Source organism: Colletotrichum aenigma (assembly GCF_013390185.1).
Source record: "Colletotrichum aenigma strain Cg56 chromosome Unknown KSG_Cg56_contig06, whole genome shotgun sequence".
In the NCBI taxonomy this organism is placed as follows: Eukaryota; Fungi; Ascomycota; class Sordariomycetes; order Glomerellales; family Glomerellaceae; genus Colletotrichum; species Colletotrichum aenigma.
This window is the reverse complement of record NW_023500912.1, coordinates 2,547,266-2,562,659: the sequence shown is the minus strand read 5'-3', so window position 1 is coordinate 2,562,659 and position 15,394 is coordinate 2,547,266. Positions and strand designations below refer to the sequence as shown.

Below are 15,394 nucleotides of genomic sequence, written 5' to 3'. Positions count from 1 at the left end.
CATTTGATTCCTACGAGAGTAAAGAAAAAGAAGACCGTTAGTGTCGCAGGATAGAGCTGATTCTGTAGCGAAGGCCCCAAGAAGTTTGCCTTAGACATGTTAATACCTTCAAACAAGAAATCGCTATATTTCAAGAGGAATTGCTTTTCTTCGGCTATTACGTTGCAATACTTTACTGAATTAATGCCTTTGATCAATTTTATTCCTGGCGATTTGGTCACTTTTGGTTTGCATATTGCTGTATGTAATGCGTAGCCCAGGAAAACTAGCTCTGGTCTCACAACGTCCCGTCCTTCTCTTTTTTTCCATTTCTTTTTCGTCCAATACTTTGACAACATAACCATCTCGCTCTACCTCTCTATATCATAGCACCATCGTCAACATGGCCACCACCCACAGACGTCTGGACTCTGCCGCCGAATTCGTCATTAGCTGCGGCACTGCAACCATTGATGTCGAGAAAAAGAAAGTTCTCGTCATCCGTTGCCGCAACTCGGACGAACACTTGCTGCCCAAGGGTCGTAAAGACCTCAATGAAACCCTAGAGGACGCGGCCAAGCGGGAGACCTACGAGGAGACTGGCGTAAGAGTGAGTCTTCTGCCAGTCAACGTACCGACGCGGGCTACGACCCCATCCTCAATAGCCCCCAACAACCGGCCGACCCTTGTCACCGAGCCCATCGCCGTTGCTCAGCGCGTCTCAGACGGAGTTCTCAAGATCATCTTCTGGTTCGTCGCGGCCGCCGACTCCACCATTCCACCGGAGGAGGGAACGCAGCAGGAGGATGAAGATTTCGAGGTTAGCTGGGTGGATGTGGAGGAAGTCGGTGACCGTCTTTCCTTTGCTGATGATCAGCGCATCGCCAGAGAGGCCTGTGTTGCGGTTTTTGGACCTGGATGAGTGGATTAGAGCAGAGACGCTGGGATGGACGGAGCAGGTGAATTAAGCATAGGATCAAGAGGACATCAACATCAAATGGAGATGAAGCTTGCTATTGTCTGCAAGCCGACACTGTTTTGTGTGAATGTGGCCTTGATTCCATCGATGTGCTCGAGTTCTCGTCAATCGGCCCCCCGATGATTCGCATCCTCACACCCTTGCCGACTCCGGAAACCACGACACCATCCCATCGGAAGACGGCCGAGTTCAAACCTTGAATGGCCCGAACTTCGTCTCACACCGGCCGAGAAACCGGAGCGAGCATAATACCGTCCCTCTGGAGCCTCAAACCGTCAAATTAGCACGGCAACACCGCCGCACGCAGCCACAGGCTCACAGCAAAAACCACGGCGGAAGAGTCGTCAGCATCGGGATGTGGGCGGGCCAACCCACTACAGCCGTCAATCTCACCCCAAAAAAAAGCAAGGGAAATATCCGCATCTACTATGTAAGGTGGTGGTCGTCCTCCCGCACTAAACATATCGCGGGCGGTCCCTTGTCGGGGGACGGGCAGACAGAAAGCAGAAAGCGGGACTGACGGCAGTGCTAAAATGCTCTTAGCAGCGCGGGATAATGACGCGGCCCAGCCGACGACGACGACGACGCCAATTCCAATGTTCCAGGCGGGGGGGACCACGGCACAACCCGCCCCACTAAAAGCCCGCTGGCTGTTGGTCGCAATTGCCGTCCTGGCCGTTTGTGGGGGGCGTGTGCAACGCAAAAACGGCAATGGTCACTCAATGGAAAGAAAGCTTGCCCGCGGCCTCCTAGGCTTGTTTACTCGTTGATCGCAGCAACAGCAGCACCAGCCAGCACCTCCCTTGGTAGAGCAATGCCACTTTCGACAAGGCAGTGGACCGTGGTCGATTAGGTGTGTTTCCCCCGGGAAAGCGGGCGAGCTAATGGACTCTGGTGGTAAGGCGTCTTACGCAGCCCTGGCATCATTTCCACGTTTGTTTTCCTTCTCGTTCGTTCGCGGGGGCCCTGGCCTGACACGCCGCCGCCCCGTTGGCCCCCCCTCCCCTCTCTGACCCGGGAAGACGCATCGGTTCCTTCGGGGGCTTGATGGTACCAGCTAGTGCGGCGTACACGCACATCAGCGGCTATGAGGGTGGATGGCGTTGGGTTGGGGGAGGGGATATAGATACCTCGATGCGCCCCCCTCACTGGCATCAAGGCACCCGTTTTTGGTTCTTTTGTATTGTACTGCTCTTGTTCAGCTGTAGATCCAACACATCTACTTTTTTTTCTATTACACCAATTCTTCTTTGTGTGTTGGTGAACAAGAAGATCCCAATCTCACTCCCGAGCTTCCGTGCCGCAGGAAACTGGGGGCCGAATTTGCCGTGTTTCTTTCTTACGACAGCCGATGACGTTGGGCCCTGCCCGCGCCTCGAGGACATAAAACAAGCCAGCGAGTTCCGACGAAAAAGGGGCGCTTACCCTGCGAATTTTTCTTCTCGAAGAATAATTCTAGGTTTCTGGAGGATTTGAGTTCAGGAAAGGGAACGAAAAGAGTAGTCGAGACGGTCGGTGAAAATGCATCTGGGACGCCTCTTTACGACGATCGGCCTCGGCGCCGCACTGGTCCAAGCCACCCCGATCCAGGACCAGATCTCAAAGGCAACGGCTGCCACACCACGCTCCGCGTCTCTGGATCAGCCCGCCAAGCATTTCCACGAAGCCGAGTAAGTAACTACCGCCCGGTGGAAAAATTGACGCCCATAACTAACCCCCAATCACAGCTTCTCAGAGCACTACGACCCGCGCTTCGCCTCTGCGCCGCTCAACGAGACGGCCCAGCGCGCCGCCGTCAAGGTCTTGGTCCAGACCTACCTCTCCACCGTCCGCGACCTGGGCGTGCAGACCTGGCTCTCGCACAACGCGCTGCTGGGCTGGTGGTGGAACAAGCAGGTCCTGCCCTGGGACGCCCAGCCCACGGTGCAGCTGTCCGAGAACGGCATCCGCTTCCTGGCCGCCTACTACAACATGACCACCTGGTACTACAAGTACCCCGGCGTCCCCGGCGGCCGCGAGTTCCAGCTCGAGGTCAACCCCAACTTCGTCCACGGCGCCGTCGACGACGAGGCCACCAACACCATCGACGCCCGCTGGATCGACATGGAGAACGGCCTGTTCATCGACATCATGGCCGTGCGGTACGTCAAGGACCACCCCGAGGGCGAGAACGTGCTGGCGAGCAAGGACGGCCACGAGTTCAGGGATACGTACCTGTATCCCCTGCTCGAGACGACGTTTGAGGGCGTGAAGACGAAAATTCCGTATCAGTACAAGAGCATGCTGGTGGCCGAGTACGGGGAGGATGTTTTGATCAACAAGGAGATCAAGAAGTGAGTTTCAATTCTGGCGAGACCGGGTGAGCATATCGCTGACAACTTCCACAGCCACAAGTTCGTTGACAACGAAATGGAGTGGGTTCCGAATGAAGAGCTCTAAGGACCACGGCGGAGTATGATTCACGTGTTTTCGGAGAAGATATTTGGGCGTTCGGTTATTGTTGTCTCGATAAACAGTTCGCTACTTTCATGTACGGCGTTAGGAATACCCAGGAATCTGACCAGCAAAACAAGCACACACGCACATAGCGAGCGTATTTCCATCATCACGAATCTCTTCCGCTGTTCCTTCAATGTGCGCAGACAGTAGGGTCTCCTGCTTACAGCCTTCTCATCTGCTGCACAATCCGGTGCTTCTCTTTCCCTTAGTTGGTTTTGACCACCGGCTTCTTCAGTCGCCACTTCGTACTCTGGGAAACAAAAGCCATTTGCGTGAGCAGGGGGCATTTGGTTTCAACCGAGCAGGCGTGCGATGTGCCTCTGTACATCTTCTCGACTCGCTTCGCTAACACTGATATTTGAAGGTTTCGAAGTTTTACCGGAGGCCAAAGCGAGTGTTTGCAGAGAGCAGCGAAGTAGTCGCCAACACGAGAAGAAGTAGTGAAAATGACGGGCAACAAGGCGCCAGAGTTGCTACAGAGGTTGCAATATCTGGCTACAGCGGGATGTCGTCCACCGCAATTCAAACAAGCTTGTTGAGCTGTGCTGTATGTCTGTTGACTATGGTAAAGAGGGCCGTCGCTCAGCATGTCGACTAGGTTATCGAACACGTCGCTGGCTTGAACATGCAGATTCGCTAACATATTGATCAGTACATAATCCAAGACGGCCATTGCAGGGAGAAATGGAACTCAAGAGTTTTGTACCAGCAAATTGGTTTCCTACACGACTGAACTTCGGCCAGACCCGAAGGAATGACTGAGGAAGCCTAAATGCCGCGAGCTTTCGTAACTTTCTGTTGACAACCTGATCATCAAAGTCGAAGAGATGGGCCGCCTTCAACAGCTCGGCGATTTCGGGCAACGCAGTCTAGTATCGTCGCCGATGCCGTTGTAATCATTCTCACCGCCATTGTCTGTGTTCTTCTGGAAGTATTTGTCATGAAGCTCCAGGCGCCAGTCAGACACCCACTGTGCGATTGCATCGTTGAAACCGAACAAGTAGCTGAATCTGGCAGCAAGAACGAACGTAGCCAGATCGAGAGACTTGTACTTGTCGGTATTGTGACCATGGATGAGAGTCGTTTTTGTTGTCGTCTCTGCTGTACTTGCCGTGGTTGTTTCTGTCGTCCGTCGTCCTCTCACCTGTCAGGTTCTTCGCCCTCTCGCCTCTCTGGTTCTTCGTCCACTCACCCCTCTAGTTATGTTTACTGCCACCTCTGTTGTGATCGTCTCTACCGTCTCTGTGATCTGTCGTCCTTGTCGTCTGTGGTCTCTGTCGTCGTCTCTGTCGCCTTCCTTTTCATGGGATTAACACCCCCGCTGCCTTCCTTCCCGTGATCTATCTAATGCCCTTCCGTCTATATAAACCCACCCCTCTGGCCTAGCCGTGCCACAACCTTCCTACCTAAGTACACCCCACAAACAAACAAGATGGCCGACGAGTCGGATGCTCACCGTGACCCAGGTGCCAACATGCACGAGGAAACCACAGTTGACCTCCACAACCAGTGGGATGCCGTTCTGGTTGTCACCAAAGACAACACTATTCGCAAATTCCGGGTATGCTCGAACGTACTCAGCGCCGCATCGCCATACTTCGAAAGCCTCTTGGTCGTTCCTACTTTCTCAGAGGCTATTAAAGTCCAGAATGGCCAGCGCCCCGACATACACTTGGAGGAGAACCACTACCCAGATGCAATGGAGGTAATGCTAAGCATTCTTCACTACCGTATGCGGCGCCAGTGGGACATGGTGACTCCCGAAGAGCTCGCAACCATCGCCATATGCGCTGACCAGTATCGCTGCGTCGAGGCCCTCAAGGCCCAGATCGGACAGTGGCTCGTTGGGCAGCCGAAGTCCAACAAGGCTGACCCCGACGAGATCGGGTACTTGTTAGTAGCTCTACAACGATTCGAGCACCCAGAAGAGTTCTCGAGAACGTTGGTGGCTGCTGTCATGAACATCCCTTTCTCCTTCGACTTCGGGTCTTGGGCTGCTGATCCAATTATTTCTGAGTTGGACGAGGACCTGAGAGGTAAGCAACCGTCCCCCAAGCCAGATATTTACACATAACCCTAACAGCTCAAAAGCGCGCATCGAGAACAATATGGGAAAGGTCAAAGCGACACTTACCAAGTTCTTGTATTCAGCGATTACGGACCTCACCTTCAATGAGCAAGTGAGCATGATAAATCGATGCAACACATGCGCCACCGAGACTCGAACCAAACTACCAGGATCCTGCAACAGAGCCGATTGCCCATCGAAGACGCGATGTTACTCTGGTGAACGTGTCAAGGAATTCCTCAAGATGCTCCATAATAACTCTCTCTGGCCACCGCAAGAAGCGATAGAGAACTGCACCATCAGAAAGCTTGGTTCGCGCCTCCGAAACCTGCAGAAGACCGACGTTCACAGCTGCGATGCCGGCAGAGGGTGCGAACTTAGACGAATTATGGACTTATTGGAGGCGGAGGCGACGACTGTTATCGAGGGGGCCCAGTCAGGCTTGGAGACAACAGTGAAGACGACGGCGGAGACGGCGGACGACGCCCAGGACATGTAAGGACAGGAAAGGGAGGAGGGGGTGATTTGTGCATCGAACGGACCCCGGGGATTTGTATCTCCGGGAACTGATATTGGGAGTCTGGAGTTTTCTCTGCTTTTCTTAGAATTTCCACTAGCGATACAGCCTTTCTTGTCGTCCCTCATGTCGTCCCTCATGTCGTCCCTCATGTCGTCCCTCATGTCGTCCCTCATGTCGTCCCTCGTCGTCCCTCGTTGTCCGTCGTGTCGTCTGTCGTGTCGTCCGTCGTGTCGTACCTCGTCGTCCCTTGTCGTACATCGTCGTAACTATGACCTCTATTCATTGTCTACATCGTGCCTGTTGTCGATATCGAGCGTCGCCTCTGTCTTCTCTACCGGACATCATTGTCATCATCCTACTGCTACTGCCTCTAATAGAAAATATCCACATTGTTAACATCATGGTTGTTGTCACAACCTCTAGGTTCTGCATCAACTAACAGCAAATGAACCTAGAGTCTCAGCTACCTTCGCCCAGAAACCCCCAGGGAGCACAACTTCAGCCGCATCCATGCTCCGACTTTTCTTTTTTTAAGAATGTGATAATGTACTAAAATAAATCTTTGCGTGTGAAGTAAGGCCTCACAGGTAGCGTCATGGCTAAAACTTAGATGCGCCCTGCGATTGGGCCGCACACTCAGCTTCTCTCCAGAGAGAGATATACAGGTTTCGGTTGAGGACATTCTTGGTCGAGATGAGTCTTTCCGCCGAACAGGTTTCTATCCAGGTGTCATGGGGTGATTTCAGTTCTCTATAAAACATACACACCCTCCCCGTTAGAACACCATGTCTACCTAGAATCTTAACCAGCAACCTGCCACTTTCAAACACCGCAAGTACCATAATCATGCCTACCCAAGGAGCCTTGGTGCAGACAGGGACTTTGACCATCGACATAGTCAACGCCTCTTCGAAACCCGGCGAATCTGTCCAGGTATGCCCTGAAGTCGTTCGCCGCACTTCTCCACAACTTTGGAAGATGATCCAGGAGGATAGGGAAATCCATCCCGCCAAGCTGGGCCTCGAATCAGAGGACGTTATTTTCATTCTGACGCTCACCCATTCCAACGCTGATGAGGCATGCCAGTCCCTCAATGCTGGGAAACTCTGGGCGATTGCAAAATCCAGTCGTGTACTTGGGCTCAGAGGGCTTCTGATTCCATGGATTGCGGCGTGGTTCAAGCCGCATCTTGACCGATTTGTCATGCAGGTGTATCTGCCCCATCGATGCCTCGGTCGGTTTATTCTTGCCGCCGTGGATTTTAGAGCTGCCGAGCAGTTCTCGCAACTTTGCGCCGAAGCAGTCCGCAAGCTGACCTGCGAAGAAGTCGCCTCTTGGGAGCGAGATGAGATCTTGTCAGAGGTGCCGAGGAAGATCCGAGAAGCCATCGTCTTCCAAATTAGTGTTGGCATGCAAACCATCCACTCCGACATAACGAGGTTACAGGGTCCGCTGCAGGATAGAAACCAGGCGGGCACACACAATTTCTACGGCATGACAAGCGAGCACCTGGATCAGCATCGAGACGACAAGGAGCATCGACCTCTTCTCTGCGACGAGCATAACATGCAGCGGGAGATGCGTATTGTGAATGGCTGCGTCCAGATCTTTCAGAGTCACAAGGTTTGGAACGCCCGTGACTGGTGCGAAAAGTTGTCCATGAAAGAGCTTTCTCACAAGATACATGCGATGACATGCAGAGAGTTGAAGCACAAGTGCCAGTCTGGCTCAAAATGCCAACTGATGCTGCAGCTGGAGTATCTGCGGGAGCGAATCGATGACATATCGGACAACACTCCCATGTTGCAGTTGGAGGATTACTCTCTTTGAGCTCTTTGAGATGTTGGAAAGTGCACAAATTGCAGTGCGAGTTCTGTAGTTGTACCCAGAGAGTTCGACTGAAAAATTCAAGTTGGAACTATAATGGCTTAAGAAAGACTCACAAGGTCAAATCGATGTGCTGTTGGAGGTGGTTATGATGCACGGACCACATAACGGGGTGGTGGTAGGGATCTTCAGCGTAAGGGCGTAAGGGTAGGCGCGCGTCACGCCTGGCTAAGGTGCACGACGCGCCCCTCTATCCCATGTAGTGTCTTGAAGTTCAAGCTTTCAATCCAAACATCACAACCCTGACTTGACGTTGGACTCGTCTCTGATGAGTCGTATTCTACTTCCGATCCATTGTATCTGCGCCCAAGCGCTTTAATCGCAGCCCCAATCCTCCACCATGACGAGTAAGACCTTGAACCGACGTGAATCGCCCCGCCGACGGTGCTAACATCAGACAGCTCGGGCGGAACGCATGCAACAGCGCATGCGCGGTGCGGGGTGAGTTTTGCCTTGGATATCGCTGCTGGGAGATGGAACTGACGATAAAAAGACATGGCCAAGTCGAGGATGTCTCATTTCAATTGGACTTCGGCGACGACCTCACGAGCGAAATCGATACCCAGACAAGCCCGGAGCAGCCGCCACCCCGAACAACGCCGACCCCGAACACATCTGCGAAGCGAAGGAAACTGGACACTGATGCCGCGCGATCTCTCCTGCCTGCACCGGCCGGTATCAGTCAAGCGCGACAGTCACCCGGCAAACCAGAAACCCAAGAATTGGAGGAGGGGTCGTCGATAGAATCTGCGCAGCCCGCAGCGGAGCAGCCAAACACAAGTCCGACTACAATCATAGAGGAGGAAGACCCGGACACTGTCGAGTCTTTGCCGCCCCCGAGGCCGGTCATACCCGCGCCACCGATCTCGCCCGTGAACCGGAGGGCCGCAGCGGCCAATACCGAAGTCGAGGAGAGTCCTGCCGATGCACCAGGAAGCGGCCGACGCCGTAAGATCACGAGCAGTGCTTTAGCTTCAAGCGCTAGATTACAGGATGCTTTGTCTCCCGGAGATAACGAAACCGAGACGGTACCCATTTCATCACCTCTCGTCAGCAAAGTTCGAAGGACCACGATCGGTACGCGCAGGTCGACAAGCAGCCGCGGGAGCCGCAACTCTGGTGCATCTGTGGCTGAAGATGCCGACGAGTTATCACCTGATGGTGCCGGAAAGTCTGGTGGAAGGACTCTGTCTCCTGAATTATCATCACGGCACGAAACACAAGCAGAAGAATCCGTGGCACACTCCGATGAACCGACAGAAGAGCTGCAACCCGAGCCTGAGCCGGAGACTGAAGTACGTCCGGAGCCAGAACCTGACCCCGAGCCGGAATCGCTAGTAGAGGAACAGGAGCCGAGTCTGGATCCAGATGAGAGTGTGGCTGAAGAGGTGGACGCGAACGAGGCGGCACAACGACTGGGGCGCAAGCGGCCCCGCAGAAGCCCAAGAGGGCCGTCTGCCGAGCAGGACTCTACTCTTGTAGATGAGGATAACGAAGACCCCCTGCCCAAAAGGCGGAAGAAACAGACCCACGCCAGTCCAGCAAAACAGAGACAGGGAAGGCCAAAGGCAGCTTCGAAAACCAAGAGTCCGCCCAAAGCCGCCCCTAAACGAAGGAAGAAAAAAGATTCAGATGCGCCAGGAGGCGACGAGACTGTTGCGATTCCAGTACAACGGTTTACGACGAAGAAGAATCAACCTGAAGGCGACGACGATGACGCAGACATTCTCAATTCCGATATCCCCTTCACCAGCCGTGGCGGAGTAAACACTGTGGATGTGTTGACCACCATGTGTGAGGAGGTCCTCGGGACGAGTCTGGAGACCCTTAAGGAGGGCATGCGCAATGCAGAAGACGCAGCCACAAAGAGAGAGCGTAGGGTGCAGATGCGAGCTCTGGAAGCTTACCAGGAAGAGTTGCGCAACCGGTTTCTCCAACACGTGGGTTATGATCTCCAAGGTGTGGTTGCCACAGCTGACCCGTTCTAGACCATTCTCCTCGACACACTCCACAACTTGCGCAAGCGGGTACGCAGTGTCCAAAAGGAGAGAATCACCCTTCGGGACGAAATCATGCGCATCCGTGCCGAACGGGACCAAGTGGCTGTCCGGAAGGATTCCGTCAGAATTAAGCACGACAAGGTCAAAGAGGAAGCTCTGGTCAGCAACCCCTCCTCCACGAAGCGCAAGCTATCTCTCAGCCTTACAATTGACTAACGGCCGTCCCACAGAACCAATTGAGCTTATCTTCGCAGATGCATGACATCGACCTTGCGGTAGAGCGAGGTCGTGCGGCGCCTGAGCTCGGCCCAGCCGACAAGAAGACGGCGGAATTGGCGAACCTCGAGATACTGATATCGAGGATTACAGACCAGGCCTGTACGCAGAGCGACACAGGGGGGACGCTGAAGCAGATCAAAGACTTCAATGCATTCCTAGAACGCGCCGCGGTGGCGTTGGAGGGCAGATAGGGAAGACCTGGGGAAGAGGCAGTGGGAACGGGCCTCAGCCCACGTCATGTCCGATGTTGACGATGCTTGAGGGTGTTCATGTAGGTACGCTTGCTTTGGTGTTGGGGGTTGTTTTGACGGGTGGTTTTGGCCAGGGATACCCAGGGCAGTCGGCATTCGGCTCGCTCAATTAGTGACGACCAAAAGACTTAGGACCAGGAATGTTGCGGCTTGCGCTCATTGCGATTGACAGCGCTCTGTGGTGCGAACCTTATTTTACCCCGTGTGGCTTGCAACCCGCCCCCAAAAGAGGGAAAAGTAGCCAGATTAAAGACCGTGAGCACAAATTGAAATGCAACGCCGCTCTTTCGCGCTGGCCAAATTGCAACTTGCAACAACTGAACTGCAAAGGGCTGAGTCGCAGGCTCGCTCTGGACCCTCTCGACCTTCCGAATTCTGAAAGATGCCCTCTATTTTTGTCTGGATGTGCCGCATTCTGCATGGTTCTCTTTTGACGTCACTAGCCTCATTCGAGGCGCAGTTCCACCTTTCGGCTGTTGCCCTTTAATTTTTTTTCTCGTCCCAATTTCCCTGACAACTGAGTCGGGGTGGCCGTGTGTGTTGTGTCATGGGAAGTGGAAGGTCAAGGCAAGGTGAGCAGAAGGTGGGAAAAACAGCTCTCTCACAGCGTGGTCCCAGGCCCCACTCTCCGCATGTGGCGGTCGCCGGCATCTTCCAGCGTGTGCTGTCGTTATTACTCTTTTTCTCTGTTAGTGTATTGTTCCCGCCCGCAGCAAGCTGCGCGTCGTCTCGTGTCATGGCCCACCGCGACTGGGTGATGTACCTTTCCCTCCCACCTACCAGCGCAGCTCTGGCTATCTTAACTCTCATCCGGAAGTACGGCACTTGAAGCTCGACGGGCCCATGGGTCCGTCATCAAAGTTCCCTCCCCAACCCACCACACAAGGCGAAGCCGCCTTACACGCCCCCTTCGCCCTCTTCCCACCCTGAATCCTGACTGGCTGCAACGATGGGAAAACTGGATTCTTACTCTGGGATGTCGGGTGATGATTGGCGCCGGTGATGTTCCCTGGTTTGCCGTTTTACTTCCGATGAAGGGGGCTTACCGCAGGACCTTACCAAGTTGCCGCGGGTGGTTGGTGGAGGGGATGCGATGAGGGGAGAAGAAGGGGGGGGCGTGGATGAGGCAGGACAGGAGGCAATGTGTTAGGGACCCTCGGCCACCGATAGCTTTTACCTGCTTCAGCTGAGCCATGGAGCCAGGGGGAAGGGGGGTGTTGATGGAGAACATGGCACGGGGAGAGAGGTCGGCTTGTTGTTGGTGTGTGCCGTGTGCCTTGTGAAGGATGTGTGAGTCGAGTACATAAAGACGCGGGACCAGACTGCCCTTCTTCTTGCTCCATTCCCTTGTTGCTTAACACTACTACCACTCTGTCGATACCACCCATAAACTTCCACTCAACCCTATACCTCTTCAACCCAAAAACCCCATCATCAAAATGCCCGCCCCCGAGGTTCCCCAGCAGCAGGCCCCCATGGAGGTCCCCTCTGAGAACGGCATCGTCTCTCAGCAGCCCGTAAGCTCCAGATCTAAGCAATGATCACAAAGAACGTATGCTGACCAAACAACAAACAGTCCGCCGAGCCCCAGCCCGAGATGTCCCTCCGTGGAGGTGAGGAGGCCGGATGCGAGATCTGCTGCGGTCTCTGCGGCTGCGAGGAGTCTTGCTGCTAGACGAGTTCATGACCTCATACAACGACAATGACCGATTAAAGGGGAGGATGCAATGACTTGAGACACACTCGATTACCCCATTTTACCATCTTGTCTCATGGTCAATCTCTCCCCGTGGCGTTAGGCGAATGCTCCCTAACGGAGTATGAATGATTTATGGGCTATATAATATAACCATCAAAAAAATTGAACATACATCCAAATACTCGAAAGTTTCCCATGTTGCCAAGCTTGTTTTTACAAGTCGATTGTGGTCAAAATGGGTCTGGAGCGAGATCCCAGCGAAGCGGCTGTCCCTGGGCTGCCAAGTGTGTGCCAAGAGATCTACCCGCAAAGCTTGGCGTGCAGTGGCCTCTCGGCGCCGGGAGGGCTGAGTGGTGCAGAACACTTGACGTGCCCAGAAGTTCTGGGCTTTTCGGGGGAGGCAAGGCATCGTGCTAGCCGCTGGTAGTAGGGAGGCCAACCGCAACTGGTTGATCAACTCGTCCTGGGTTAGCTTGTCACTCCTCGGTCGCAGCACCCTGTCATCTCCTGCATCATTCTCTGACCAGACAAGACAGACCGCTCTTCGTTTAATCGTCGTCATCGGGTCCCCGGCGGTGCGGTCAGACTTTTGGTCTCTTGCTCGCCCGTCAAGTTACGGGAAAGAAGCTGTTTAGAGTTTCCGTTGTCGCTTCCGTCGTGCCGCGCCTCTTCATGCGACCTTTTCCTCCCGTTCTTCTTCATTTCGTCTCATCCCCTGCTTATTTGCAACCTTTCAGCTCGTGGGAGCGAGGTATTTTTCTTTTCCCGTTCTTCCCCTGGCTTCCGGGTCCTGGTTGGCTGCTTGGTCTGGCAAATTGGACGAATACACCGGGGAGTAAAGGATGCGTTCCGCAAACCCGCGCGCTCTAAAGTTGAGCGAAACGCAAACTCTTACCTTATTCGTACATAGAGGCGGTTTATTCAAACCCCTTCCCGTTGTAGTTACTTACTCAGTGCGCCCTTGCTAGGTGTGCAATTGCCGTGACGTGGTGGTGATACAGTGACACTTCGGACCGGGAGCTGAATCCCTGGTGCTGAGCTTTTTTTCTCTTCCATTTCTTCGGATTGAGATTCTGAGTTTCCCTGCTCTCTGGGGCGGGAGGCGGTTGAGATGGGATGATTTTGGGGGGTTGAGTTGGAACTTGGCGGCGCAGTCCCTGCTGAGGGAATTACAGCGGGGCGTTCTGGCCTGTTCGCCATGTTTCGTTCTCGGGTGTGTGCGAGGCTGATGAAGTCACATTACGAAATGCCACAGGGCCGATCACGATCGGTGTAGTCGTGGTAGAGATTCGGTCTGATGACGACCGCAAACGCCAAATGATGGGTAACTGAATGATGGAAACGAGAGACTTGCGGATTCGTGAGATTGGGAGATCGTAGCCTCCAAGAGGGGCTTCTTTTGTGCATTTATAGATGCTCTTCTAGTAGTACAACGTGAATTCTATAGCCAACACGGCAAACCTCCATCGTGAGGCTGAGCGACGGGATCACGGTCCGCGTTGACAACCGCTTTTGTACAATTACAACACAAGCCGGCTTCCTCCATGACCCATGGCAAGTAACGTCCTGGTCTCAACGAGTCTCATTTGCCTCCGAATGCTCCCGTGATGCGGTCCATCACAGTCGCCTTGCCCTCCGCCTTGCGCTGCTGCTTCTCCTTCTCCTGCTCGTCCCACAGCTTCTGCACGTTCTTGGCAACCTCCGCCTTGGCCTGCAGATCCGCCCGCAGCGCCGCCTCTTCGACCGCGCGCTCCTCTTCTGGCAGCTGCTCCAGCTTCTCCTTCCACGATTTCTTGAGATCTGGCCGAGGCTGGATGGCAGGAGCCGCCTCGACGGCGGCGGGTATTGAGAGGTCGAACTTGGGCACCGGCAGGCCTTCCTGCTTGGCCGCCTCAATGGCCTTTTCTTGCTCGACCATGCGCTGGTACAGCTTGTCGGCGTGCATCTGAATGTCTTCTTCGACCTGCGCCGGGCGGTTGTAGACGGATTGGTAGCCCAGGGCTTTAAGGAATCTCTGTGTGCGGGAGCAGAGTGTTAGAATAACCCGAGTAATTTGTCTGGTGCCGTCGCGATGATTGGAGTGTAGGAAGTAAACGTACCGTCTGCATGGTATAGCACTTCTCGAAGCGCTGCACCTGGTGCCTGCACATTTGCATCCTGTCCTCCCAGGAGCCGCTCTTCATGCAGTTCACCCACTCCTCCTGCTGCAGCGCGCAGTTCTCCAGTGCCGCCCGGCCGATGTTGTGCTTGCGCTCCTTGTACCCGTCCAGCACGTCCATCAGCTTCTCGTGGTCGGTCTTGCTCTCGGCCTCGATCTCCGCGTACGGCCGGTACGTCTTCCACAGGTGCGCGTACCGTCCATCCTGGAAGAGGCTCTCCTTGGGCACTTTTGGTCTCGAGTCTGCTGTTGTGTCGGCACCGTTTTGTTGTGATGTTTGTGGTGTTGTTGCTGTTGAGATCGCTGCTTCTGCTGCTGCTGCTGCTTCTGTTGCCGCGGCGGCCGCTGCTTGTTCCGCTTCTTGGATCTGTTGCTGGATCTTGACGGGGGATTCGCGCTCGAGGAACTCGCGGAGCTTGGGGTCCAGGGACTTGAGAGGGTCCGAGGTGGTGGTGCTGGAACCGAACCAGCCGTCGAACCAGCCCATTTTGAATGAGGGCCTTTGAGACTAGGAAGATGTCGAGGAGAGAGGGGGCGGAAGAGGGGGGTATCTTGGGGAGCTTCGGAGGGGAGGAGGGGTGTCGCAAACTGAAGCTCTTCGAGAATTTCCAGGCGGGATTTGGTGATCCAATCAGATGCTCAGAAAGACACGAATGGAAAGTGTCAGTTGAAGACTGCGCACTGTACGAAGCACTGTACTATGAGCTTAATTATATCGAATTCTATTTGTCGAGCTACCGCCATGGCGCTGCTGGAAGCTGATTGCGAGATAGCAGCGGTTTTATCATCTCATGGGATTTCTTGAAGTGAAAGCCGGACCAACATCACAACATCCGGGGATCATTTTGGGTTGGGAAGTTTTGGTGTGCATAAGGTTACTCCTAATCGTATACCGCTGTTGGTCTCATCTGCCACTATCAGGATTTCTGCTGTTGACGTTGGGTAAACGGGGACCAGGACAGATGGACCAGACGCCGATCATTAGCAATTCAAATATCACGTCACAAAGGCCACGGACAAGACAGCTGTACTTCCAATCCCTAATCATTTTTCGTTCATTCGACCTGAGGCACAT

At 54.1% G+C, this 15,394-nt stretch overlaps 5 protein-coding genes across 5 annotated transcripts; 4 read left to right on the top strand and 1 right to left on the bottom strand.

Moving 5' to 3' along the window:
* Positions 1-382: 382 nt before the first annotated feature.
* Positions 383-901, top strand: ndx1 (Diadenosine hexaphosphate hydrolase; the record flags this gene model as incomplete). The annotated part of the gene is made up of 1 exon (XM_037324984.1): positions 383-901. The coding sequence occupies one exon, from the start codon at positions 383-385 to the stop codon at positions 899-901; it is 519 nt and encodes a 172-aa protein (XP_037177315.1).
* Positions 902-2,479: 1,578 nt separating this feature from the next.
* Positions 2,480-3,397, top strand: MNN4-0 (Protein MNN4; the record flags this gene model as incomplete). Its single annotated transcript, XM_037324983.1, has 3 exons — positions 2,480-2,628; positions 2,686-3,291; positions 3,346-3,397. 3 exons carry the CDS (start codon positions 2,480-2,482, stop codon positions 3,395-3,397), a joined length of 807 nt encoding a protein of 268 aa, XP_037177314.1.
* A 1,492-nt stretch (positions 3,398-4,889) lies between these two features.
* CGCA056_v009735 (uncharacterized protein) lies at positions 4,890-6,024 on the top strand (the record flags this gene model as incomplete). Its single annotated transcript, XM_037324982.1, has 2 exons — positions 4,890-5,493; positions 5,549-6,024. 2 exons carry the CDS (start codon positions 4,890-4,892, stop codon positions 6,022-6,024), a joined length of 1,080 nt encoding a protein of 359 aa, XP_037177059.1.
* A 2,248-nt stretch (positions 6,025-8,272) lies between these two features.
* CGCA056_v009734 (uncharacterized protein) lies at positions 8,273-10,402 on the top strand (the record flags this gene model as incomplete). The annotated part of the gene is made up of 5 exons (XM_037324981.1): positions 8,273-8,279; positions 8,334-8,373; positions 8,426-9,872; positions 9,921-10,091; positions 10,163-10,402. 5 exons carry the CDS (start codon positions 8,273-8,275, stop codon positions 10,400-10,402), a joined length of 1,905 nt encoding a protein of 634 aa, XP_037177316.1.
* Positions 10,403-13,743: 3,341 nt separating this feature from the next.
* On the bottom strand, positions 13,744-14,806 carry CGCA056_v009733 (uncharacterized protein; the record flags this gene model as incomplete). Its single annotated transcript, XM_037324980.1, has 2 exons — positions 13,744-14,175; positions 14,261-14,806. 2 exons carry the CDS (start codon positions 14,804-14,806, stop codon positions 13,744-13,746), a joined length of 978 nt encoding a protein of 325 aa, XP_037177179.1.
* Between the last annotated feature and the right edge of the window lie 588 nt (positions 14,807-15,394).